General features: G+C 38.0%; 1 protein-coding gene across 6 annotated transcripts in view; it reads left to right on the top strand.

Moving 5' to 3' along the window:
• NFATC1 (nuclear factor of activated T cells 1) overlaps positions 1–26,115 on the top strand; it is a 130,673-nt gene that overhangs the window by 61,275 nt on the left and 43,283 nt on the right. For all 6 annotated transcript variants that reach the window (XM_081324038.1, XM_081324037.1, XM_081324039.1 and 3 more), the window contains exons 4-7: positions 5,818–6,020; positions 10,112–10,284; positions 11,004–11,144; positions 25,700–25,755. In XM_081324038.1, coding sequence (XP_081180164.1) covers positions 5,818–6,020; positions 10,112–10,284; positions 11,004–11,144; positions 25,700–25,755 — 573 coding nt within the window. The remainder of the gene's footprint in view (positions 1–5,817; positions 6,021–10,111; positions 10,285–11,003; positions 11,145–25,699; positions 25,756–26,115) is intronic.

Raw genomic sequence — 26,115 nt, 5'->3', positions numbered from 1 at the left:
GATGTGTTGGCTCAGGAACCTTCTCACCACGCCCTTATCCCTCCTGCAGCCTCCCTAATTAGAAAAACACTCCATGCAATAGTGTTTGGACACTGATACAGAAGACCTTTGTTTAATTATTCCCCACCCCCTTTTTTAAAAAAGGTAACATTGGCTTGTTATAGTTCTGCACCTGTGACTTGGATAATTATGGATCAAATAAGCTTATGGAGGTTGTACAGTTAATAATCTGATTGTACCTTTAACTAGAAAAAGTCACTTTAGCTGCCCTTATATCTGTGGATTACTGCAAGATATTAGAATTTACAATTTATACAGATGTAAATTTTGCATAAACGTAAAACAGTTGGGTTAATATTCTTTTTTGAAAAATAACCCAGTTTGTTGAATGTATAGTTGCAATATCAGTAGACTCCAAAATTAAAAATTCCATTAAATATCTAGGAGACTATTGTTATTAAAAAGAATATTACCTCAAGATAAATATATTTTATGAGGGATTCCACTCTTAATCCCCATTGTATACTTCATACAGAGATGTTAATGAGGTCTCTCTACCAAGTTAAAAACCCTCAATTTAGCAAGTTAAGATCACATTACGATTATAGTGGGCTTTTATTTTAGTATCTATATTCTTTTGAACAAGACCTTCTATGAATATTCTCTTTACACTTCTGAAATCATAGAAATTTTTAAAATCCAGGTATACTAAACTGAGATCTTTGTCTCCAGTCTGGAAAACTGCCAGGCAGATTTGGTAATAGATAGGTCAGTGATTACATTTTGATCTGGAATCAATGAGAAATTGATTGCTGTGGAATATGTCACATTTGAAATTAATAGGGAAAAATATATATTGGATGCTTGATGTAAACAAGGAAACGAGTTTGAATCATTGGATTTCTGTTGGCTCCTTGAAAGACCTTGAGAGATTGAGTTTTGAATATGACTCTTTATAATGTTAATTTGGCAATATATACAACTGAAACATGTTGTAGCCTGAATTCTTTAGCAACATCCAAAGTTCCCATAGAAGCAAATATCTCAAGATTGAAATGTGGAGTTCTTGATGCTCCCTGAGCTTGGTTGTTTGCTTGCAGATGTTTCATCACACAATCAGATAATATCAGCAGTGCAAGGCATCTGCAATATTAGGATCCTTAAAAGAATCACAACAATTCAATTTTATAAAAAATTAAATGAACATGTAGTACTTGTTACGACTATAATGGAGCCTGTGCATCAAGGTAATTAGTGACAGTAATAAAACAGTGGTTTTATTTTACATTATTTTACAACATTATTTTACAACCTTTTTTATGATAATCATTAAGCAAACCAATGGAAGTAAATGCCAGTTTTCAGCAAAACCAATATAAAACACAGAATGCTGCCAATGGTCATAAATGTGGCCCACTTGTTGACCACCCTAATATTGAATAGGAGTGAATTCCTGGAACTGAAAGTTTATACCGTTGATGTAGTATACTTAGATTTCAGTAAGGCATTTGATAAAGTAGACCAAAACCTACTTCTTGGTAAGCTAGAAAGAGGCGGAATAGACAACCTTACCACCAAATGGATTTGTAGCTGGCTGATAAACTATACTCAATGAGTAGTCCTCACTGGTACTACATCCACAAGGACAGAAGTAAGCAGTGGGGTATCACAAGGCACCGTCTTTGGCCCAGTACTCTTCAATATCTTCATAAATAACTTAGATGAGGGAATAGAAGTGGAACTCGTCAAATTTGCAGATGACACTAAGCTGGCAGGAATAGCCAACGCCAGAAGACGAGCTTAGGATCCAAAAAGATCTTGACAAATTTGAACAATGGGCCCTATCCAATGAAATGAATTTTAATGAGGGGAAAAGCAAATTTTTACATTTAGGCAGGAAAAATAAAAAAAATCATTAGAAGAGACCTGGCTCAAAAACAGTAACTGTGAGAGGGACCTTGGAGTCCTAGTGGATGATCACTTGAATATGAGCCAGCAGTGTGCAGCAGCAGCCAAAAAAGCTAATACAATCCTGGGTTGTATAAACAGACGCATAGAATCAAGATCACGTGACGTATTAGTAAAAAGGTAGAGGTAAAGATTCCCCCGCACATGCGTGCTAGTCGTTTCCGACTCTAGGGGCCGGTGCTCATCTCCGTTTCAAAGCCGAAGAGCCAGCACTTGTCCGAGGACGTCTCTGTGGTCATGTGGCCGGCATGACTAGACGCCAAAGGCGCACAGACGCTGTTACCTTCCCACCGTAGTGGTCCCTATTTTTCTACTTGCATTTTTAGGTGCTTTCGAACTGCTAGGTTGGCAGAAGCTGGGACGAGTAACAGGCGCTCACTCTGCTACGCGGCACTCGGGATTCGACCAACCAAACTGCCGACCATCTGATCGACAAGCTCAGCGTCTTAACCCACTGAGCCACTGTTTTATAAAACCCTAGTAAGACCAGGCCTGGAATACTGCAACCAATTTTGTTCACCATACTACAAAAAAGGTGTTGAGACTTTGGGGGGGGGGAAATTCAGAGAAGAGCATCCCACCAGGCTCAAGGTTGACTCAGCCTTCCATCCTTCCGAGGTAGGTAAAATGAGGACCCAGATTGTTGGGGGCAATAAGCTGACTTTGTAATAATGCCGCTTGGGGGTGTGTGTGAAAGCCCTAATAAGCAGGCATATACATAGAATGAAGGCTACTGCTAAGCTTGTAAGCCGCCCTGAGTCTTCGGAGAAGGGCGGGATATAAATGGAATTGAAATAAATAAATAAAAAAAGGCCTGGAGACTAAAACATGTGAAGTATGGCTGCAGGAATTGGGTTTGGCTAGTCTAAAGAAAAGAAGAAATAGGATGACATGATAGCAGTATTCCAGTATTTGAGAGGTTGCCACAAAGAAGAGGGGGTCAAATTATTCTCCAAAGCACCAGGACAAGAAACAATGGTTGAAACTGATCAAAAAGAGAAGCAACCTGGAATTAAGGAGAAACTTCCTAACAGTGAGGACAATTAACCAGTGGAACAGCTTGCCTTTAGAAATTGTGGGCACTCCATCACTAGAAATTTTTAAGAAGAGACTGGACAGTCACTTATCTGAAACGGTATACGGTCTCCTGCTTGAGCAGGGGCTGGACTAGAAGATCTCCATGGTCCCTTCCAGCTCTATTCTATTCTATACTTCCAGAAGATACCAATGTTGTAATCAGCAGCCAGACTCATGAGGATTCAGAAAATGGCTTTATATACAACTATCTATGAGCTTCTTCAGAATTAGGGAAGAGACCTACCTATCAGTTCACAGAAAGGCACTAAAAATTAAAAGGAAAGATGAGGAAGTTTCTTCTCTAATGTATTATGATGTATTGGTTGTAAATAGGAAATAGTTCAGTTGCCAGAATTATTTGTAAACCTGTCCTTTTCTACTTAATAAGTTTTGGTAAAGAGACACTGAGAATCATGCTTGCAATAGGAATTACTTTTGGTTTTAGGCGGATGCCAAAGAAGTGACTCCCTGGTTGGAGAAACCTGCTTCAGAGAGTAAAAGCTCATCCATCCTTTTTCCTATTAAGCCCAGATAAGAAAGAGGCAGAACCAAACACAACGCAAGCTTGTCTATTGATTGACTCCCGTTCTATGTTTTAAGCTAGTTTCCCTCTTGAGATGTCATTCTACAAATGTGCTGGGATCGTAACTCTTAAACTTAAATCTTGCTTATAGAAACGGCAGGAGTTTCAGTCCAAGGACTTCTGGAAAACACCTGGTTGGGGAAGGCATCTCTAAGCTGCTGTCGTAGTCATACCTGGGAATAGGTCCCGTTGAATTAAGTAGGAGTAGTCACATATCTAACGGACGCGGTGTGGCTCAGTGGGTTAGGACACTGAGTTTCTCGATCAGAAGGTCGGCAGTTTGGCGGGTCGAATCCCGAGTGCCATGTAACAGAGTGAGCGCCTGTTACTCGTCCCAGCTTCTGCCAACCTAACAGTTCAAAAGCACGTAAAAATGCAAGTAGAAAAACAGGGACCACTATGGTGGGAAGGTAACAGCGTTCCGTGCGCCTTTGGCATCTAGTCATGCCGGCCACATGACCACGGAGACGTCCTCGGACAAGCGCTGGCTCTTCGGCTTTGAAATGGAGATGAGCACCGGCCCCTAGAGTTGGAAACGACTAGCACGCATGTGTGGGGGAACCTTTACCTTACCTTACCTAGTCACATATCTGGCATTACCAGGTCCAGCAAAGATGTTGTTATATTCTTTGGGCTTTCTGCACTGACAGTGTTTGGTTGCATTCTGGCTTTTCAAACCAATGGAAGATGTGGGTACGTAAGGAAGACTTCCTAGGACTGTGTTTTCCCCATACACCATCCCATCCAAAGGTGGCTGATATACCTCTGGAAGCTAGATGCCTTTGTTTCACTATAACTTCACTTTTGTGATATTTTGCTGGCTCAGGCATTTTGTGAATGTAAGTGAAAATAGTGCCAGTTGTGCCAGCTTTAATGGGCTTCTGCATGCAAGGGAAGGCTTCTTTTGGCAGATCTTAGCTGTGTGGATATCAGGTGCTCCTCTCATATGGCTTGCCAAGAGGTAGCCAGACACTAGCGCAGATTGAACTACTTTGCTGAGGTTTCCCTCTTCCCTGTCTCGTCCAATCTCTTATTTTCATTTGCTATGTTTAAGCATACCATATGTTATTGCTATGAGGCTCTAGCTGGTGCTTTTCTCTTTCTTTAAAGTTGCAGTTGAAAAAGGTAAGCAACAGCTGTATAAGCTCAGTTAAAATGGTGTCTCTGATTATTACACAGAATATGCAGTATGCAAAAAGCCTGAAAGGGGCTTAAAATAGCAGCTTTAAAAATAGTCAGGTAATGCAAAGAAGTCTTCAGTATTGGACCCTATAGGACCTAATTGCTTGGATACCTAAAAATGTGGCGCAAACTTAGAATTATCTGCACCTGCCTGTCTCCTTTATGCAAATTCCTTGATATATTATGTTGCTTGTTATTCGTTTGGTCACTGATAGTTAAAACCCTGCAAGATCGAATTACTGCAATGCCTGAACCTGGGCTTTTCTAGATAAAATACTGATTCTGTTGTTTTAAACTTGATTTTTCTTTCTTTCTGCCTTTTCCATTAAAAAGTCTTCTATGACATTACTGGCAATTTGAAGCAGCACTGTTAAAAGCTTCAATGAAATGCTCTAGGACAGGTTATGTAAAATAATGAGACATTCCCTAAGCACACCTCTCTCCAAGTAGCTCTCGACTTACGACCACAATTTCTGTTGTTAAGTGAGACAGATGTTAGGTGAGTTTGCCCCATTTTGCAACCTTTCTTGTCACAGTTGTTAAGTAATCACTGCAGTTGTTAAGTTAGTAACATGGTTGTTAAATGAATTTGGCTTCTACATTCACTTTGCTTGTCGGAAGGTCGCAAAAGGGGATCACATGACTCCGGGACACTGCAGCTGTCATAAATATGAGCCAGTTGCCAAATGTCTGAATCTTGATCACGTGACCAGGGGGATGCTGCAACCATTGTCAGTGTGAAAACAATAGTCACTTTTTTCAGTGTCGTAACTTCAAATGGTCACTAAACAAATGGTTATAAGTCGAAAACTACCTGTATTGGTCCAATATTATATTACAAAGAAAAAGAAAAGAAAATGAATGCATCCGTAGGTGGGGAGAGATTAAAACTTAACTCTATCACTGGTTTTCTCCTTCAATTTGACTGCTTTTTGTATAAAACATTAATAAATTCATAGTTGTTGATGTACATGGTGCTCAGCAAGAACTCTATATTCTCTTCCCAGCTGCATGGTTACTTAGAAAGTGAACCACTCACACTACAGCTGTTCATCGGGACTGCAGATGACCGTCTGCTGCGGCCCCATGCCTTCTACCAAGTTCATCGGATTACAGGGAAGACTGTTTCCACAACCAGCCATGAAACCATATTTTCCAACACCAAAGTCTTGGAAATTCCACTTTTACCTGAAAACAACATGAAAGCAATGTAAGACCTACCTCCTTTTTATGTTCTGTCTTATAATTTTATTAAATTTTACATGTAAAAGACAACATAAATTAACAATCAAAAGAAAAGGTGTAAAAAGTAAGAACAGAATAAGAATAGAAGTACAAAAAGATATAAAGAGAAAGAAAGGAGAACAAAAACATAAACAAAGAATGACTTCCAACTTCCAAGAATATAAGGCGCTCTTAAGATTCGGCTCTCTGATATGATGTCCATTTTCCTCAAAAAAAAGGAAAGAGGAAAAAAATGTTTTTAAATTTTATAAATCTTCAAATGCATATGTCAAAATTTGATTTTTCTCATCTCCTGCAAAAAGTTCACAAAGGACTTCTAATTATAGATCAATTCCTTTGGTGTTTTTTCCTCTTACAAGGGCTGTTAACCTAGCCATCATTGCCAGTTCTTTTATCTTTATTAACCATTCCTCTATCTTAGGTAGCGTAGGATCTTTCCAATGCTGAGCATTTAAAAGTTGTGCTGCTGTTGTCATAAATAATAATAAAACACCACGTGGTTTTTCCAATGTTTTATCCATAAGCCTTCACAAAAAAAGTTTTTGATCTGAGTTGTACATTAATTTTTTGAAGATTTTTTGAATTATATTACTAATTTTACTCCAATATTGCTTAGCTTTTTTTTCAAATCTACCAAAGTTGGTAGAAGATTCTTATTTGAGTTTTACATCTACAGCTACTATTCCTGTAGACATTTTAGCCAATTTATCTGGGGATAAGTACCATCTACACATCATTTTGTAAAAATTCTCTTTGAGGTTAATTCAGTCCCTTCATCCACATGGTTGTTTTTTTTTAATCCCATTTATATCCCGCCCTTCTCCGAAGACTCAGGGCGGCTTACAATCTAAAGCACAAATCAATGTGCTTAGCAATAGCCTTCATTCTGTGTATATGCCTGCTTATTATTAGGGCTTTCGCCCTCCCCCCACCCAAGCGGCATTATTACAAAGTCAGCTTATTGTCCCCAACAATCTGGGTCCTCATTTTACCTACCTCGGATGGATGGAAGGCTGAGTCAACCTTGAGCCTGGTGGGACTCGAACCTGCACCAGGCAGCTGGTGTTACTTAAGGAGGCATTAGCCCACTGCTCCACCAAGGCTCTTTTCAGTTTTCCCACTGATCAATTGAGAAACCTCTATTTTTATGTCAAGGCACTTGATAGGGTTCTGTTTATCTTATTTTTAAAATTAAATTAATAATTTTACATTTTTTCCAGCTGCAGAATTTTGTCCAGAATCTTTTTACTGTTTTTTCAGTGTTGAATAAAATGTGTAAATATTTTATTCGACACTTAATAAACACTGGTTGTTGTTCGTTCTCTCCCTCTCTGTCTGTCTGTCTGTCTCTCTCTCTCTCTCACACACACAAACACACACACACCCCAACACCAACATGCTTCCTTGCCATTTAAAATCAGCATATCGGTTACAGAGCTGTAAATATCTCCTACCTCAGCTCCTGTTTTAGGTACTTAACTTGACACCATCTTATTCCCGCAATCTATTCTGCAGGAAACACGTTTGCTAGCACTCTCACAAAGAAAAGAGAGACTGAATATTTTTCTGTTAAAAGAAAAATTAACCAAAGGTGGGGATGGGTAGGTTTGAAGCTGCAACTAAATGAGACACAGGTATTAGGGGAAATATATACAAAATTTTCTTGTGGAATTTTTAACCTTCAGACCGTATTAAGAATGAAGAACTCATCTATTTAATTCATAAAGAATGGTTCTGCCCAAGTGAATTATGTACAAATAGAGCCAAAATGGAAATAAATACAAACATTTCAAATAAATAATTGCATAGGTTATGATAATTTTCCTAGACCCAAATTATCTCACTTGAAAAAGGGCAATGTGGCAGATAGTTATACAATCAAGACCTCGCTCCTTTTTTCTGTTGCCATTGTGCCCTCGGGTATTGTTAAAAATTGGTTTGGGTGAATTTAGTGTGTATTTTAAATAACATCTGCAAATGTTTTGTAATATTAAATGGCATATGGAGCTGGAGGGCAGGGAGCTAGAATAATAGCAAGGCACATTGTCACAGAAAGTGATCAAGAAAAAAAACCTCTAGGTACTTATAAAGTGATACCACATGGAAGCTGTAATCAGAAACATATTTATCTGGCAATCAGACCCAATAAAATGGAAAAACTTGGTTTTGAAAATTGACATACAATTTTAAAATGAACAAAGCAAGCAAATAAATCTGAATTAACATGCCTAAGATTGCATTTTATTTATTTATTTATTTTTTATTGAAAAGTTTTAGAATACATTTTAAAAACATAAACTCCCTCCCTCCCCCTCCCCCCCACTTACCCTCCCTTGCCCTCCCCCCCCCCCGACTTCCCAGAGCTGAATACAGGGTATTAACTTTTACAATCTTAAGCTAAAATATGATAACTAACTAAAAAAACACATTAAATTCTATCACACTTTAACTCCCCTTAAAGATAACTAAGTAACTAACTAATAATGAATACCTAATAATACCCTAAGATTGCATTTTATGAGTGGCAAGAAAATGGCTAAATTTGAACAAACTATTGACACTCTTACAAAGCAAAAATGTGTATGATAGCATTTAGATATGAACTGTCTAAAGAAGATAATGCATATTAATAAAAAATCCCTTGTAGCTTCACTGCAGGATCAGCTTCTTAAACTTAATTATTATGTATCATTATCAAAATTTCATTGCCTGAAACTCTTTCACTGTGCATTAACCAGTTTAGCCTAGTATCCATGTAATGATATATAAATAGTACTGCAGTTTGGTGGAATGTCAAAATTAATGAAGTGTGTGATCCAAACAACTTGGATGAATAAAGCTTTTGTTACAGACATATTTATACTGGTTCTGTAAGGTTGTAGCTGTCTCAGGAATTGCAGTTACAACCAATCAAAGCCTTGAAAGAAAAATTAATCATGAACTACAGTAGCTTCTTATTAGTCCATTTCTCATCCTCTTACCTGAAAATGGTAATACTCAAAATCTGAGACAGGAAACACCTCAGTGCCTAAAACATGAATGTGTCTGGTCTTAACCACTGTGGTAACAGCTCCATAGGGCAAATTAGTATTTGCTGTTACATTGGTAATTTAGAATAAACAATGTTAAAAAGGAATTGGTAGAGAAGATGGCTATGCTTGGAATGGACAGCTGTAAAAGGAAATGAAGCCGCCAGAAACCATGGTGGCTAGACACCACCAAAGCCAACATGGGCAAGAGCATAAAACAACTGAAAGAAGTTTTACAAGATCAGAAAATATGGAGAACGGGCCCATAGAATCACCAAGAATCAGACACAATTGAATGGATATCATTATAAAGTGTTGCATTATAAATCCATGATGCATCTGGCACCAAAGTTCTTGCTAGCTCACTTATAGCATCTCAGACTGTGCAACATCCTGACTTCATTAGCAGTCTTGATTCACCATTAGGAGTGATGATGCTTGGCTGTGTTTCAAATCTGACTGACTTGTTTGCTACCGCAGCAACTCATCAAATAGAGCATTTTTTTCCTTTTCTTTTTTTTCCTGAAAACCAAGACAGAGACAGCTCTGACCATTCTTGATATTTTATAGCAGAAGACTTGTGCCAAATTCTAGTTAAAACTGCTTGTGGGACTGGCTTTATTCCACCAAACCGAATGGCAAGGAGTCAATTTGTATAAATGTAGCATATGGCCAGTCGTCCTCTGCATTATTGAAATGTAGTTGCTGTTTTCTTGTCTGGCAGGCATATGACAGTCCTACAATATTTTTATTAGGGAAGATTCACCTATATAATTTCTTTGTAATAAAATTGATAAAAGTACAGGCCCTTGAGAGAAGAATATACTTAACAGACATGATGTGAAGTCTTCAAGGATTTTCTGGGCAAATACATAATCTACCCAAGATATGCAATAATTACCTCCATTCCTAATTTGAGATAAACCATAATTTTCCCTTTCATTAGTATCATCCCTGGTTTAGATGATTGTCATTCTGGAAGTGCACAAAATTTAAAACGGATTGTTTGTTGTTGTTTTTTGAATAGCATTGACTGTGCTGGAATACTGAAACTTAGAAATTCAGACATTGAACTGAGAAAAGGAGAAACTGACATTGGGAGGAAAAATACACGAGTTCGGCTGGTCTTCCGTGTTCATATCCCTCAACCTAATGGGAGAACCCTTTCTTTGCAAGTGTCTTCCAACCCTATTGAATGTTGTAAGTATCCTTTCTTTCTCAGTGTGTTCATGTTTGGAGTTCAAATGGAAGTTCTTCTGTTGCTCTAAATTCCAGAAAAAGTGGCATCTTGTATTCAGAATATTGAATTTCTCTTGGGAAGAGTTAATGGCAAAAATAAACACACTTTACTGTTCCTCCAAAGATATCTTGTAATTGGACTAAGGCACAAGTAACTCAGCATTTGTCTCCTCAAACCAAATCTTACTAAAAATTTACAAATGTTGTTTGCCTAAAGTAGAATACTTAAACTTAGGTATGTTTTTTTATTTATTTAATTCCATTTATATCCCGCCCTTCTCCAAAGACTCAGGGCGGCTTACAAGCTTAGCAGTAGCCTTCATTCTATGTATATGCCTGCTTATTAGGGCTTTCACACACACCCAAGCGGCATTATTACAAAGTCAGCTTAATTGCCCCCAACAATCTGGGTCCTCATTTTACCTACCTCGGAAGGATGGAAGGCTGAGTCAACCTTGAGCCTGGTGGGATGCGAACCTGCACTAATTGCAGGCAGCTGGTGTTACTTAAGGAGGCATTAGCCCACTGCTCCACCAAGGCTCTTTTTAAAAATGTGTTAGTATAGATTCACATTATTATTATTATTATTATTATTATTATTATTATTATTATTATTATTATTATTATTATTATTATTATTATTATTATTATTAATTATTATTATTATTTATTTTCATCAGCCCAAAGATCTGCTCAGGAACTGCCTCTGGTTGAAAAGCAAAGCATTGATAGCTACCATGTGATGGGCGGGAAGAAAATGATTCTGAGCGGACACAACTTTCTTCAAGACTCTAAAGTGATATTTGTGGAGAAGGCTCCAGGTACTTAAAATACTATCAGTGTTTATGCTTAAGTTTCCAGTGTAAATATATATGTAGCTGCAGTGTTACACTGGAATAAAGATTTTTTTTAATCACACTCTCCTATATTGTTATCTAGTTCAAGTATTTTGTGACACTAGCAGAAAGATCTTGAACATGTGCATTTGGAATTAAATCTCATTCTGTTTCTGTTTTTCTGAAATACATAAAACAAAAATAATTTGTTACTATAACTATTCTGGAGGAACAAGCATATGTTTGTATCTTGAGTACAATTGTAAGGAAGATTGCAATAAGTCTAACTCACTGCTTTTGCTGCTTTGTTCTAAATCTGTAAAATCCAGATTTGGATGCTGAGGAATTTTTACAGAATCAAATTCTTTTTTAAATTTTAAGAACCTAATATTGTACAGATATTATGCAATGATAGATAGGACTGGTTTAAACAGCAAAATTATATACTGTATTAAATCCAATTATACAATTCCAGTCTCTGCAGAGAAAGTATATATTAGAGCCACAAAAATAGAATCATTATTTGTGCATTTGTAGCTATTGCAAATAAAATATACTTTATGAATAAATTGAAGTCTCAATTGCCAGGTTAAAGTACGGTAATTGAAAAACCAAGAACCTCACTTAGCCAGGAATATAAGGAGAGCCAGCAGGAGATACAGAAAATTATCCTTAGAATTAAAGTGTGTGTGTGCTTTTGTGATATGGGGAGGGAAGAATTTTGTCAACCATTATAGAAAGCAAAACAGATTTAATAAACGCACCAGAATACAAAATCACATATAATCTATCCCTATAAAGATTGTGTTCATTCTGTTATAAAGCTTATGTGCTCTCTATGTAATTATACATTCTTTTATATAATTTAATAAACATATATTTGGAAAATTCATAACAAACCACCTTATTGTGTAGATTATCTACAAACAAACTCCTGATTAGAAAGAATTTCCATCCTAGACTCTGTAAATATTTTCATTCAAATTCTCTTTTTTTAAGTAGAGAATACGGATTTGTTTCTTGTGTTACATATAATTTTGTTTTTTATTCTATTCTTATTCATTTTAATCTATGGAAATCTGTAAAACTACTTAAATAGTTAGCAAAGTCCACTGATGACAGCAAGTAAATCTCAAAAATTATTTTTCCCTCAACAGTAAAAAAGAAAATCAATATTATTATAATTTTAATCAGAATAGAGCTGTAAGGGACCTTGGAGGTCTTCTGGTCCAATCCCCTGCTCAAGCAGGAGACCGCTATGTCAGGGGTCTTCAAACCTGGCCCTTTTATGACTTGTGGACTTCAACTCCCAGAATTCCACAGCCAGCGTGCCTGGCTGAGGAATTCTGGGAGTTGAAGTCCACAAGTCATAAAAGGGCCAAGTTTGAAGACCCCTGCCCTATACCATTTCAGACAGGTGGATGTCCAGTCTTTTCTTAAAAACCTCCGGTGATGAAGCACCTACAACTTCCGAAGGCAAGCTGTTTCACTGGTTAATTGTCCTCACTGGTTAATTGTCCTCACTGTTAGGAAGTTAGACAAAATGTTACTAAATACTCATTTGAGATGGCTAAGCTACACCAAAAGGCTGGCTAGAAGTGGAGGGCGTTCTCTGTGGGTGCGCCGGATTTATGGAACCATCTTACAGCCGAGCTCCGGATGGCGCCTGACCTCCACTCCTTCCGGCGCGATCTCAAAACCTATCTTTTTGAACAAGCTGGCCTGGCCTGATGGGATGGGGTTGGGTTTTATAAATCTGTTTTAACTTTTTAATGTGTACTAATTTATTCATAGGCATTGTTTGTTTAATCGCTTTTAATTTTTGTATCTTGTTTTTAATATGTATTGCCCTGTTCACCGCCCTGAGTCCTTCGGGAGAAGGGCGGTATACAAATTAAATTAATAAATAAATAAATATATTTCCAGGGACAAATTACACCAATTTTTGCCTGGCTTTTTCTAATCTGAATTTCCTCTTCTGAGAGGCTCTATTTTCATTTCCAAGGATCTGAAAACACCTGACGCTTTTCAGGATCATCTCAGTCTGCTATTTTAGAACCAAACTGTTAGAAGAATTGGGAGTTGAGTAAAGATAATGCAGGCAAAGAGGAGCTTTAAAAAAGGGCTGATAGATAAATGGGGTAGTGGGGTGTATAAAAAGCCCGGGTCAATGAAGGCAACAATGAAAGAGGAGGAGCATTTTTTTTTAAGCTTTCTTGTTTTGGAAACAGTTTCAATGGTGCTGGCACAAATGAGGCATTCTACAGCTGTTTGCTGAACCCCCCTGAACTTTAAGCTGTCTGCTGAAATGCTCAAACTCTTCACTTCTCCCAGTCTTTCTAAGAAGGCTTTGATAATTAGGACCATTTCACCCTCAGCATTCACTGAGTTCCAAAGTGATTGCAGTACCACACTGAAGCCCGATTGTCCTTAACTGTGCGGTCTGTTAGAAGGACATGCCTTTTCCTGAGTAAGGCAGCCTTTTCTACTGTCAGATGGAGCTACAGTATTTGGAGATGCAAGCTGACTGAGGCAGACCAATGCCCCCTCATGCTTTTTTACATTATTTTTTCACCCAAGTGCAGATAATTAATAAAGATAACTCAAGAGGGCATCTTCAGTTGTCAAGTCGACAGAGAGAGTTAAGTGGAAAAGAAGAGCAGAAAAGGGCAGACTGAAACGGGTCTGGACATTTCCAGATTCTTCTCTATCTATTTAATCAGGGAGTGTAACAGGTTGATTGGAAGAAAAGCATTGGAGCAGCATTTTGATAGAGCAAATCATATTTATTTCTTTGATTGATAGTTAAAAGCTACCCGCCAGTTTGTCAAAAATACTAAGAACACTGTGGTCTGCAATAGCTATGTTTGGGACTACAAATCTCCACCCAGCATAGTTATAGGGGATGGAGTTCTGGAAGTATAGTTTCATGAAAACTTTAAAGGTTTCTTTATTAAGAATATTTGACCCAGATCATGAGGTGTTCCTACAGAATATTTCCATCAGATAATAAAAATAATGGCCTAGTGTATAATCTGATAGCTAACCATATCATATTGTAGTTTAAACTACAGTAATTGGTAGCGATCCAATTCAGCTAAACAAAATTGTGGTTTCTGTTGTATAATCTAAATAATGAACCAGTTATAATATGTATAACAATGTAATTCTATATTTCAGTATTTCTACCTATTAAAAATAAGCCAAAATTCTTTAATGGGACAGGTTGCTATGCATAGGAAATAATACAGTTTAATGCATCATTTTTAAATCTTGAGATGTCTGACAAATAGGCCAGGCTTTTCTTTCTTTTGTGGGTTTAGTAATGGCATTGCTAATGACTTCTTTTTAAAGTGATTAAGTTACATTTGATGTGTATTTGTATCCAGGGCTTTTTTTCTCATAGAACGCCCAGAACAGAATTCCAGCACCTTTTTTGGATGGAACCTTGTAGGGTAGGCAAGGCGGGTTGTATGACGTGTATGAGTTCCGGCACCTTTTTTTTGTTACAAAAAAGCACTGTATCTAAGTTGTAGTTTTTTTTAATGAATGTGATTTCTAAAAATGATACTAATTGGTATGCAGACCACCCTAGTTATTTGTAATTGGCTGAACATTATTTTGTGCTGAAGTCTTGAACTATGCCTGCCGTTTTGGGCTATCTTTCAGCTGCTGTGATCTCCTGAGAAATGGCATTATTCTTGCATAGAAAGAGAAAAGGGAAGGGTTGGCCTGCCTTAACAATGACTCATATGAAAGGGAATCCCTGAAGAACGATCAAGTCCATTCTTGAACTTGAAGTCAACAGCAGAAACGTGCTTTCAGTTTAACTCCTTGAACACAGTTTTTTGGCAGAGGAGTAGGAGATCAAGGAACGTTAACATTACCTATGGTGTTCTGTGTCTCTTGCTTGAAATGGAATGACTAGGCAATAGTATTTGTTGCTTAATTTTTTTTAGCTAAAATGGGTATCAGAATAAAGGGACATATGACACAAAGGGGCTCATCCAAATTAATTAAACCAAATTAATTTGTAAGCGATGGTGGTGGAGGAAGATTGCTATCTGCAAGAGGCGCAGCTTTTCTTCAGAAGCATGCTGTCATCTCCTGAGACACGCTATAGTCTTGTTGAAAGAATTATGGTGTTGATATTTATTGCTTGTGCATGGAGCTATTTTTCCAGGGATGAAATTCAATATTAAATACGAATTCAAGAACATGATCGCCCAGTTGTAAAGAGAGCAAATGAGAAAGTGTCCATTCTGTTCTAAAGGTTCAGCTTTCTTAAAATGTTATTTTATTTCCAGCAATGATTTCAGCAGCTAATTGGAATCCCATGAGTTTTTGTTTGGTGCTATTGTTCAGCTTACATCACTATTTTAATTTGGAGTAAATTTGTGTGACTTTCAGCAGAAATAAAGAGTTGATTTGTGAGGGAAAGCTTCTTGTAATATTAATCTAATTTATTTTCCAATTTAAGTACCCACAACTATAAACTACTAAAACTCGTGTGGCTGCTTGTAATCTTCAGTTGGCAAAATTGGAATGGGTAGGGCAGAATTACTGAATAAAGATAACTTGGTCATTCTCTGTTTAAGGATCACTGAAAAGGATGAAATGATAGGTTATGGGTGGTCTAGCATTTGCTAAGAACAATCTTACAGAATCAGTTCATGCAGTGAAAAGCACTTACTTTCTAGTCTCCTGGCACTGTTTATGCCCTTCTCAGAACCTGTTTCAGTTTCTCCGAATTTTTTTAAAGTGTGGTGCCTAGAATTGGACGTAGAACTCATGTCGGAATCTGACTAAAGCAGAATAAAGTAGACCTATTGCTTCTTTTAATTTTAAAATGATTCTTCTTGTTGATCCAACCTAAAGTTGTATTTGCCTTTTTTGCAGCTGTGTCATGCTACTGACTCATAGGGAGTTTGTAATGAAATACTATTGCAAAATATTATTACCAAGCCAGGTATCCCCCATCCTGTACTTGCACATCTGATTTTTGTTTCCTAAGGGAATAACTTGCATCATATTACTTTCAGGCCATTTCTTTAGCAAGATCATTTTTAATTTTATTATTGTCTCGTAAAATATTAAGTTTCCTACCATACTTTGTGTCATCAGCAGATTTTATAAGCATTTCCTCCATTAACAAAATACTGAAGAATGGAGAGCAGAGTATTTAATGCTGTGGCATGCTCTCAATAGCTGTCTTCAGTTTGAAGCTGTATTGATGAGCACACTTTGAGTGCAGTTTTTGAGCCAGCTGTGTGTATCCATTTAATTGTCATGCCATTCAGCCCACACTTAATTAGTTTGCTAATCAGAATATCATGGAGTACTGTTTAAAATGCTTTGCTGAAATCAAGATATATTATGTCTATAGCATTCCCACAATGGAGTTACTCAATCAAAAATTAATTATTAGATTAGTCTGGCAAGAATTGTTCTTGACAAATCCATAGAGATTAATTACCACATAATTTTCAAAATACTTACAAATCAATCTGCTTATGATTGATTGTAGACTCATCACAGATAGCAGTGCCAAATTGACTGGTTTACAGTTCTCTGAATCCTCTTTTTTCCTTTTTTGAAGGCATCTCTTTTTGAAAACAGTACTGTATGAAGATTTATTGAACTTTGTTGTTTTCTTGCAGATGTTTTATTACTAGGCTAAGTATCATTACCAGTGCATCAAACATATCAAATATATTTATCAATTGAACCAATTTTATGGTAGGACTGTGTTAATTCTCCTTCAATACGTGTCCAGTGAATTTTGTTTTTCCCATTTGCTCTTTATTTAAAGTACGTAAAGTACTTTATTTAGCCCAGGGGTGTCAAACTCAATTTCATTGAGGGGCGCATCAGCATTGCGGTTGCCCTCAGGGGGCCGGGTGGGTATGGCCAGGGTGGGCGTGGCCTACTGGCTGGGCATGGCCAGAGTGCGTATGGCCTGGGTGGGTGTGGCCAGCTCTACATCGTTCGCATCAACGGTGCCTATGGGGGCCTGGGCAGGAGTGGGACAGATCTGAGGGTCTCTGGCAGAAGGAGGGTCTCTGGGCCAGGGCCAAGGCAGTGGGGGCCGTTCCCTCACTGTTTTCAGGATGGCTTCGCGGGCCACATGAAACCACTTCGCGGGCCGGATCTGGCCCCCGGGCCTTGTGTTTGACATGTCTGATTTAGCCCAAATGATTCCTTGAATAAACTTTATCTTCAGATTTGCAATCTAAAATGAAACAATATTGAAAGAAACAAGATGTCAAGTATTATTTATGTATTTATTATTATACTCTCTGTCATACACATGGCTATCCATCAGCCACAAGGAAGTGTTGGGGTTTTTCTGTTGCTTTCTTTCCTTCTTCTGTATCAATAATTTACTTACCTGAGATGAATGATAATAAACATCTTGATGGACTCAAGCATTCCATAAATCAAATAAATATATCCCTCCTCACTTTTTGGAATGGGATGCTAATAGGAACAAGATCTGCCACAGGATCAGATCCATGGATAAAGCATTTCTAATTTGCCTTTAACTAGTGTATATTTTATACTCAATGAGACACACGTTTTCATAGAAAATTAAGGCAGTAGGTGGTTAGAATAATGCCATTCCTGTATTCTGCTTTTGGCACCGCTTTCTGTAGCTCTACTGAGAGAATAAAGGAAAACAGCATTTTGCTTCTACAGTTTAAATTACATGGGTTAAGATTTAGAAAACTAATGATGATTTTAAAACGTTCTTAAAAATAAAGTACCGTATATACTTGAGTATAAGCCGACTCGAGTATAAGCCGAGACCCCCAATTTCACCCCCCAAAACTGGAAAAAGTTATTGACTCGAGTATAAGCCGATCCGCCGTTCTGCAAGCCTCCGCCGCCAGCAGAGGCTCGATCCGCCATTTTGCAAGCCTGAATACACAGGAATACCCTGTGTGGCCGCGGGTCTCGGGGAAGCCCTGGCTGTCCGCTTCCTCGCTCCACGCTGCCATTTGGGGCCCGCGCGTTCCCCGGGCAAATCGCGGCGCCCAGCAGGCGAGGAAACACGCCCGCTCCAGTCGCCCCCCCTTCCCTCAGGAGACACGAAGCAAGTGACCGCCCGGAGCTTACCGAGGACTTGCGCACGGCCAAGGCTTCGGTGCTTCCAGGATCGCGCGCACCTCTCCCAAGCCGCCGCCGTCCGGAGACCTGCCGAAGTTTGGGGAGGTTTGGGGAGGTGCGCGCGATCCCGGAAGCACCAAAGCCTCGGCCGCGCACAAGTCCTCGGTAAGTTTTTTTGTTGACTGGAGTATAAGCCGAAGTGGAATTTTTCAGCCCAAAAAGTGGGCTGAAAAATTCGGCTTATACTCAAGTATATACGGTACATTTAGGTCCCTCAGTCAATATAATGGTATTTGGGTACAGATTGAGCAACAGTAGAGAATTTTCTTCTTTAGTGCTGCATTAGAAGGCTGAAAATTTGGCATCTCTTTTGATGAGATGAGATGTGGAGACCAGTGAGCAGACTTTTGGCTGCCCTCCATTTGGTAAAAGATCTTACGTTCCCAGAGATCTTTCCATTGGTCTTTCCATTGCCAGTAGCAGTCACAGTTTAAGGGGCAATTGGCCCAAAAAGAATCAAGTTTCAGACTGGTAGTGAAGCTGTAGTTCACATAATAAACCAAGTGGCAGAATAATCCCTTGAACACATACTTTATGCATAATGTTGTTTTCTGTGTCTGGCTCTCCAACTGAGGCCACCACACCCTTTTCATTTGCTGTTGTTTCAATTTCTGGGTTAACCCACTCACTACTGGCCTAAAAGCTGCCAAGAAACTGCGGATTGCATACTTCAGAATACATGGAAGATGATGATGATGAAGAAGAAGATGGCATTAAGATGAAAGACACGTGTCTTCATCCCAGCATGGCCTGGGGTGAAAAATGGTATCTGGCTTACTAAAAACAGATATCTTTAACAGGATGTTTCATCAGATGATGGAACCATTTTCTCGGTAGAGTCCATTCACTCCTGGGCAGGCCCAGTGTTGTGACTTAGCTTGTAAGAAATTGATTTCAGATTCTGCTAAATTTGCAGCACGTAAAAAGAGTAATATAACATGGGATGCTTTCCATACAGATGATACTATCATTACTCACCATATGGGAGCCTTTCCTAACACAGTGTGTGATAGTTGAGGATTATGGAAGGAACAACCTGAAGTATCTGGAAGGCTAAAGGGCAATGCAGTATTTTCTTAGATATGTTAAGATCAGTTATTATACTAAATAGCTGTATTACTGAATCAGTTTTGGGGTAAAAGGATACTTTTTAAAGCAAAAGGTAAGTATAATCTGAATTTTAAATGCAAACCCGGATGAATATTGGGCAGTGCTAAATGACTGCTTCTAAGGAAAAGTAGTATATTTCCCAAAAGATCATTGTGAATGAGATTTCAAGCTTTTTTTTGTTATTAAACACTACACTCAAATAGTTTGGATTACAGAAGACTTCCCTTCTTTGATTTTTTTTTCTCTTTAAATTGTATTTCTGTCTCGCTTTTCCTCCAGGAAACTCAATTTTTCTCTGTTATCCTCACAATTATGTTGTAAAGTAGGTTAGATTAAGAGTGAATGACTGCATCAAATAATTTAGTTGTACAAAATCTGAGTTTGATCTTGCAACCAGAGCTTTGGAGTCCATGATCTTTCTTCAGCATAACCGCATCAGAATAGTCTAGAAATTGTGAGATTTCAAATAACATGGGAGTTAAGAGAGAAGGCAGGCAAACTGTACTTTTTATTTGTGATAGATGAAGGAAATTTCAACTAGACAGCCTCAGGTAAAGAATCACCGAAGCTTCCCCAACTTAATCCCTTTCAGATACTTCTAAGAATTCCTACTCTGCATAGCCATTGCTATCCTCTTATATGGCGGTGCTATTTTCTGCAGTTGCTTCGCAAACATATTTTATTCAAGGAAGCAGGTGATCTAGCCACCTTTATCTCTTGAGAAATTATGGTATTTCAGAGCACAGGTATCCCACACACTTGTTGCCATGGCTTTAAGCTTGGCTTCCCATCTTCCCATCAGCTAACTTGAGAACTAGCCTTTCCTTTAGGATTTAATCACAAGACCACAGCTCATAAAGAAGTAAGATCTGAAGAGTTAAAAAGAGGCAGCTACCATTTAGAAGCCAGGTAAGGCCAAAAGCCTTGGAAAGTAGCTGCCTGTTTTTTAAAGTCACACACACAGTTTTCACACATATGCAGCTGTGATCTGTGGTGCTAAAGCAATGTTGGGCAGAATCCAGACATGAGAGATTAAGAATGGCTATCACTATCTGTGGCAAATTTGATGGGGTTGCTAACTGATACTGTGGGGATGGTAGAATATGTATGGCAACTGCCAGTAAAGGTGTGGTTAATGATCATCCCATTATCATGATTGGCTTCTTCCTAGCTTCTCATAATGCCAACACTGATGTGTAAACTCAAACTACTGATCTCTGGATAATTTTTTCTTCTTCACTCTTGACACTAATTAAACAAGCTTTGCGTGCAAAGACTTTGTGACCTCTGAAGCCTAATACCTTATCCACAATCATTTTAAGATGACTTTGGAACATGTGCTCTATTGCATGAGAATTAGATGTGCAAGAGCAGAATTCAATTCTCAGCTCCAATTAAATAACAGAAACATTTGTAGGCAAATTAGTTCTTTAATTGGAGACTGATTAAATGCAACGCTAGTGATGCAATATTTAAAATACATCAGAAACCAGGTTGCTGAAGCACATTTAAACATATTTAAATATAAAAATATAAATGTCTATGGAGATTCCCAATCATCCAGGTCACAATTGTCCCAAAGGTGCTTTTTCAAAAGGCAACTGGCCTTTCTTGGCTTTTTTTCCCTTTGAAAACATGAGAAGTGAAGAACTGAAGAAGTCTTGGATGAGAAGTGAAATGTTTTCAAAGGGGGGGGGGGGGAACCAAGAAATTCCAGTTGCCTTTTGGAAAAAGAGCACCTTTGGGACACAAAATATAAAGTTTACATGGCAGGACATTCTTAGTAGCATTCTTGGTTAGGTCAGATACACCCAACCTAGGTTCTTTACAATGTATTGGATTATGACTTTCATGAATTGCAGCCAAGTCATAGTAATATGGTTATAGTTCCATGCATACCTGAGGGGGGGGGATCAGATTGATGAAGGTTGGCAAATGTACCCCCTTATTAAATTAATCAGCTTTGTCTATCTGAACATAGTCAACTCCTTAGGGAAGATATTTGTGTATTGAATCATCCTTCCAGCCAAACTCAGACAGATTCAAAAGTGCATTTAATTCTATAATTCTGTTTAAAGTCAAAAGCTACTAACACATTGCATGAAATTCTTGCATTTACACTCTGAAGAAAAGAAAACCAGATATTGCAATTCTGTGAGTATTATCTAGCTATCTGGGTTTCAGTTCCAAGTTTGTTTATAGGGAGACTTTTCCAAGTTGTGGCTTAACCTTAAATAGGACCATCAAACATACAATATGTTTGCAGCTTATATGCAGTTTATGATACAGCGTATTATGAGTAATATAAGTAAAGCTTAATCGTTCATTAAGAATTCAACATATTTCTAGTTATATTTCTTCCATATTACTATTGAGATTTTAATAAATAAGAAAAAATACTGAATGGAATGCTGCTTAATAGAACACTGCCTAGAAATAACCAGGGTGATGAGATTTACAAAGCACCTTTTAGTTCTTTTGCTGTTATGTTAGAACAAGCCTCCAGTGGCTTTTTATGTGGAAATCTTCTCAATGGGTGTGGTGGGGAAGCCGTTTCTGTGACTCAGTGCAGGGAATTCCCTGATGATTTTAGGATTATTATTTTTTTTACTTCTGCCAAGTTTCCTTTTTTAACTGCAGAGAATGGTGGATACAGAGTGAATTACAAAGACCTATTCAGAGCTGAGACATTCCAGTCTGGAACTTTGCTTTTATTTTTAGCCATTAAAGCCACTCTACAAAGTAATGAAATAGGGGTGCAAAATGCCCTGCCACCAATCTCAGTACCAAAAAACTTTTTTCCCCCTTTGCTTGAAAAACAGCCCATATCCCTGAATAATGACTGAATCACTTCTATCCTATAGGAATATTTTTATCCGCCTCCTAATGAAAAAAATTGTGTTGGCGTTTGGTTTTGCTGGGAAACAATTCCTATTAGACGTGAGGACGCACACACAAAAGCCAGAACTCTTCTCGGCAATGCACAGAAGTGCGTGTTAGAAGGAGTTAATTGTGGCTTTTTCTGGTAGGCTGCCAACATGAAAGCCACTCCAGAACTTTAGATTCTAAACACCCTCCCTTAAGCTCTTTGGATTTGTATGCAAACAAAGCCCACTTAGGGGAAAAAACTGGGGACTTCAGCACAGGAAGTGAACGTGAGAAGCCACTCTTTAATCTCTCTAATTAATTGTATTTCAGACCCTGTTAAAACGAAAGGAAAGCTTCGGTTTATATTTGTGAATTTAACTTGTTCTGGGATTTTCCCCCACCTTGCCTTCAGCTGTATAAACAGGAAGGCTGTGCCTCTGTTTAGTTAGCCTGTTTCCCTTAGGTAAGAGAAGAAGCTAATGAACAGCTTCAGAAGTGTCAGGACTGAATCTGTATTCCCTGGATGGACATAACCTTAGGACTGACTCTCCTGTGCAGAATCTGGCATTAATTTGAGCAGTTGGACACAAACAATAGGCAAGGAACCCTTTTTTTTTCTTTTCTTTTTTAAAAGACATCTTACTTTGCTAACATGCTTTTGTTTAGAAGTAAGTTGTGCATTTGCCATTTCAACTTCTGGACCCAAATCTTAAATTAACACAAAGAAACCTTAAATCATTGTGCGTCAGATTAATTAAATATTTGACTCCAGCCATACGGAAAATAAAATGACAGAATTCGCCAAAATCTCTCTCTCTCTCTTGCCCCCAACCTGCCTGCGGGGTTTTTTTTTGTTTTGTTTTTTGGAGGGTAAAATAGGTGAGGAGAAGAGATGAAAGATTTGCTACTTTTTGCTTTATTGGCATTATATATATATATATAATAAGCAACATTTGAGAAGAAACCCTTCAGTAAGTTCAGTTCAAACAGAGAATGCCTGAAATGTGTCTGTTTCAGCTTTATGTTATGTCTGTAATTTGAATTATTTGCATTTTGGAAAGGTATAAATTGCTCTGGTGTACTTTCGTTGGATTTTAGCCAGGTAGGGAGTTGCCTTCGGCTGTGAGTCAGCCAGGCTGATGCAGATGTGGCAGCTTTACAATGGAAAATTTTGTGGTGTATCACTCCTCACTCTTCCAGCACATTTTGACAAGAGATACTTGGATAGGATAGCTGGCAAATGCTGTACTGACATAAAATGTTTTTCCCCAGGATAAGCAAGTCTTTTTAGCATTCTGAGATCCCTAAAAATTATTTTATCAAGTCCTGTATCTTTTCTCAAAAATAAACAGATTGATCTTATACACTTACCAAACATGTTTACTGTAGAGATGTTGGTGTAATGATGTAGGATTTCTCTTTTGGAGTTGATCCCAGTCTGTGGGTGTAGAGATTTCCCTTTTGGTTCACCAGACGTAATGTGAGGAATTGTCTTATTTTCCTTTCCTTTCCTTTCCTTTCCTTTCCTTTCCTTTCCTTTCCTTTCCTTTCCTTTCCTTTCCTTTCCTTTCCTTTCCTTTCCTTTCCTTTCCTTTCCTTTCCTTTCCCTTCCCTTCCCTTCCCTTCCCTTCCCTTCCCTTTCCACAATTTTTGTGGTTAAAGGCCCTGGATTAGGAATGGGAGATAAGTTCTAATCCTCCTTAGGCATGAAAAACAGCTGGATGATTTTGGGCCAGCCATTGTCTCCCAGTCCCAGAAAGTACTGGCAACTCACTTCAGAAATGTTGCCAAGAAACTGCATGAAACTGTCCATATAGGCACCAACTGACTCAAAGCACCATAACTGATTTATTTTGCTTTTGTTAAATGAAATTTATTCTTATTAAGTAATTTATTTTCACCCTCCTTTTCTGTAATAGAGAAAGCCTGGAGATTCTCAGGGGAATTTCATAATACAGCAGCAGTAATGCTTGCTTCTTTCAGATTGCCAAGCAGTATCATTCCTACTTTTGGACTTTTTAAAAAACGTATGCTATTCTTAAAATGTACTTTCCTGAACGCCCATATACGCTTTACCAACCTGAAAGCAGAACAGAGCAATTCCTCTTTGCAGAACAGATTAAATATACCAAATATTAAAAGTTCTGTTGCTCATTTATAAAAGTGACAAAGATAGGTGGATATCAGTTTAGATTATTCTACCCAGAGTATTTTTTTATTCAGCCTTACTGATGGAACCTTGGGACAGAAAGATTTCCCCCAGTTTTAATCATCCTAATAACCTGGAGAAATCAATTAAGATGTGCAGTCATGACTGGCCACGGTTATCCTATAATTTTTATGGTTGGGTAGGCATTTGACCTGGCTTGAATCCACAATGTAATGACCACAATATAATGTGGGAAGAAAGAATTAAGAATTCAGTCTTGAGCCAGAAAAGAGCATGGTTGGAATATACTTTTGCTCAGCATTATACCCATTTAGCGTCTCCAAGACATTCTATTAAAATCAAAAGCCTGAGAATACATTCGACTTTCCACTGGTCAAATCTCTTTAGCACAATTGGCCTCAATCAAACTTTGAGATTTCATCATTAGCCCAAGAAGCTATAATAATAACGTATCTTTCATGTGGAACTTCTGACATTACAGAATCAGTTGGTGGTTCATGTAAGGCCAACACGGACACTTCATGTTACCTACTCAATAACCTCACTCTTATCCTCTATATATAACAGGGGTCTCCAAACTTGGCAACTGCAAGATTGGTGGACTTCAATTCCTTGAATTTCTCAGACAGCCATGATGGCTGGGGAATTCTAGGAGTTGAAGTCCACCAGTCTTGCAGTTGCCAAGTTTGGAGACCCCTACTCTATGTCCTGCAAAAAGTTTCCATTAGACACAATATAAGCTACAGTTTTAGTTGAACGCTGGTATGAAGGAATAGATAAAACCAAACAAACCACTGCATTACATTATATTTTATAAAATATACATTTTTTTAAAAAAAAATAAAAGCTAGCAGGTGATAATTACTTTGCAGTAGACTACTTACCACAAATGGAAAGAGACCCTACTTTTTTCTTTTATGAAGGTTTTCACAAATTAAGCAGCTCTAACCAATTAGGCAAAAGCAAAGAGCATTCACTGGTGACTGAACCAGGTCATTGGCTGTGGAAGCAGAATCAGTGGATAAGTCCTGTCCTTCCCTTCTCTTCCTCAAACTTTTTAAAATAGAAGTATTTATTTCTTTATTCACTATAAAACTGAACTCATCTCACATAACATATCTGCATAATAAAGATATTTTAAAGGGGGAGCCCTCCCTCCTATCTGTGTGATTTATAAAGCACTAAGCACATTAATTTGGATCTTTCATGTCCTTATCTTTAGATGGTCATCATGTGTGGGAAATGGAAGCCAAAACTGACAAAGAGTTGTGTAAGCCAGTAAGTGTCTCTTTTTAAAAATCATTCATTTATGAAATGTAGATGCCTCCCTATTTGTTCTGATACTCAGTGAATCACAAATTCAACGATGAAGATACAATAGGAAATAAACATATCAAAACTCAGGAAAAAACAGCAGTCATGTCTAAAAATAAAACATACATATAAGGACCCATCCCCCATCCTAACCTGGTTCTGGAAACAGAGCCAAGTTTTAAGGGCTCATTTAAATAGGGCCAGAGCAAAGACCATTACGAGTAGAACAATTGTGGTTGGAATGATTAATTTGGATGGCTTAAAAAGGACTCCATACTATATAAATGTGTGGAAGACAGCCTATCAATACACTTACTTCTGGAA

Source organism: Vipera berus (genome assembly GCF_964194415.1).
Source record: "Vipera berus genome assembly, chromosome: 3".
In the NCBI taxonomy this organism is placed as follows: domain Eukaryota; kingdom Metazoa; phylum Chordata; class Lepidosauria; order Squamata; family Viperidae; genus Vipera; species Vipera berus.
Note: the sequence above shows the minus strand (reverse complement) of the source record. Positions and strands in the feature narration are given on the sequence as shown.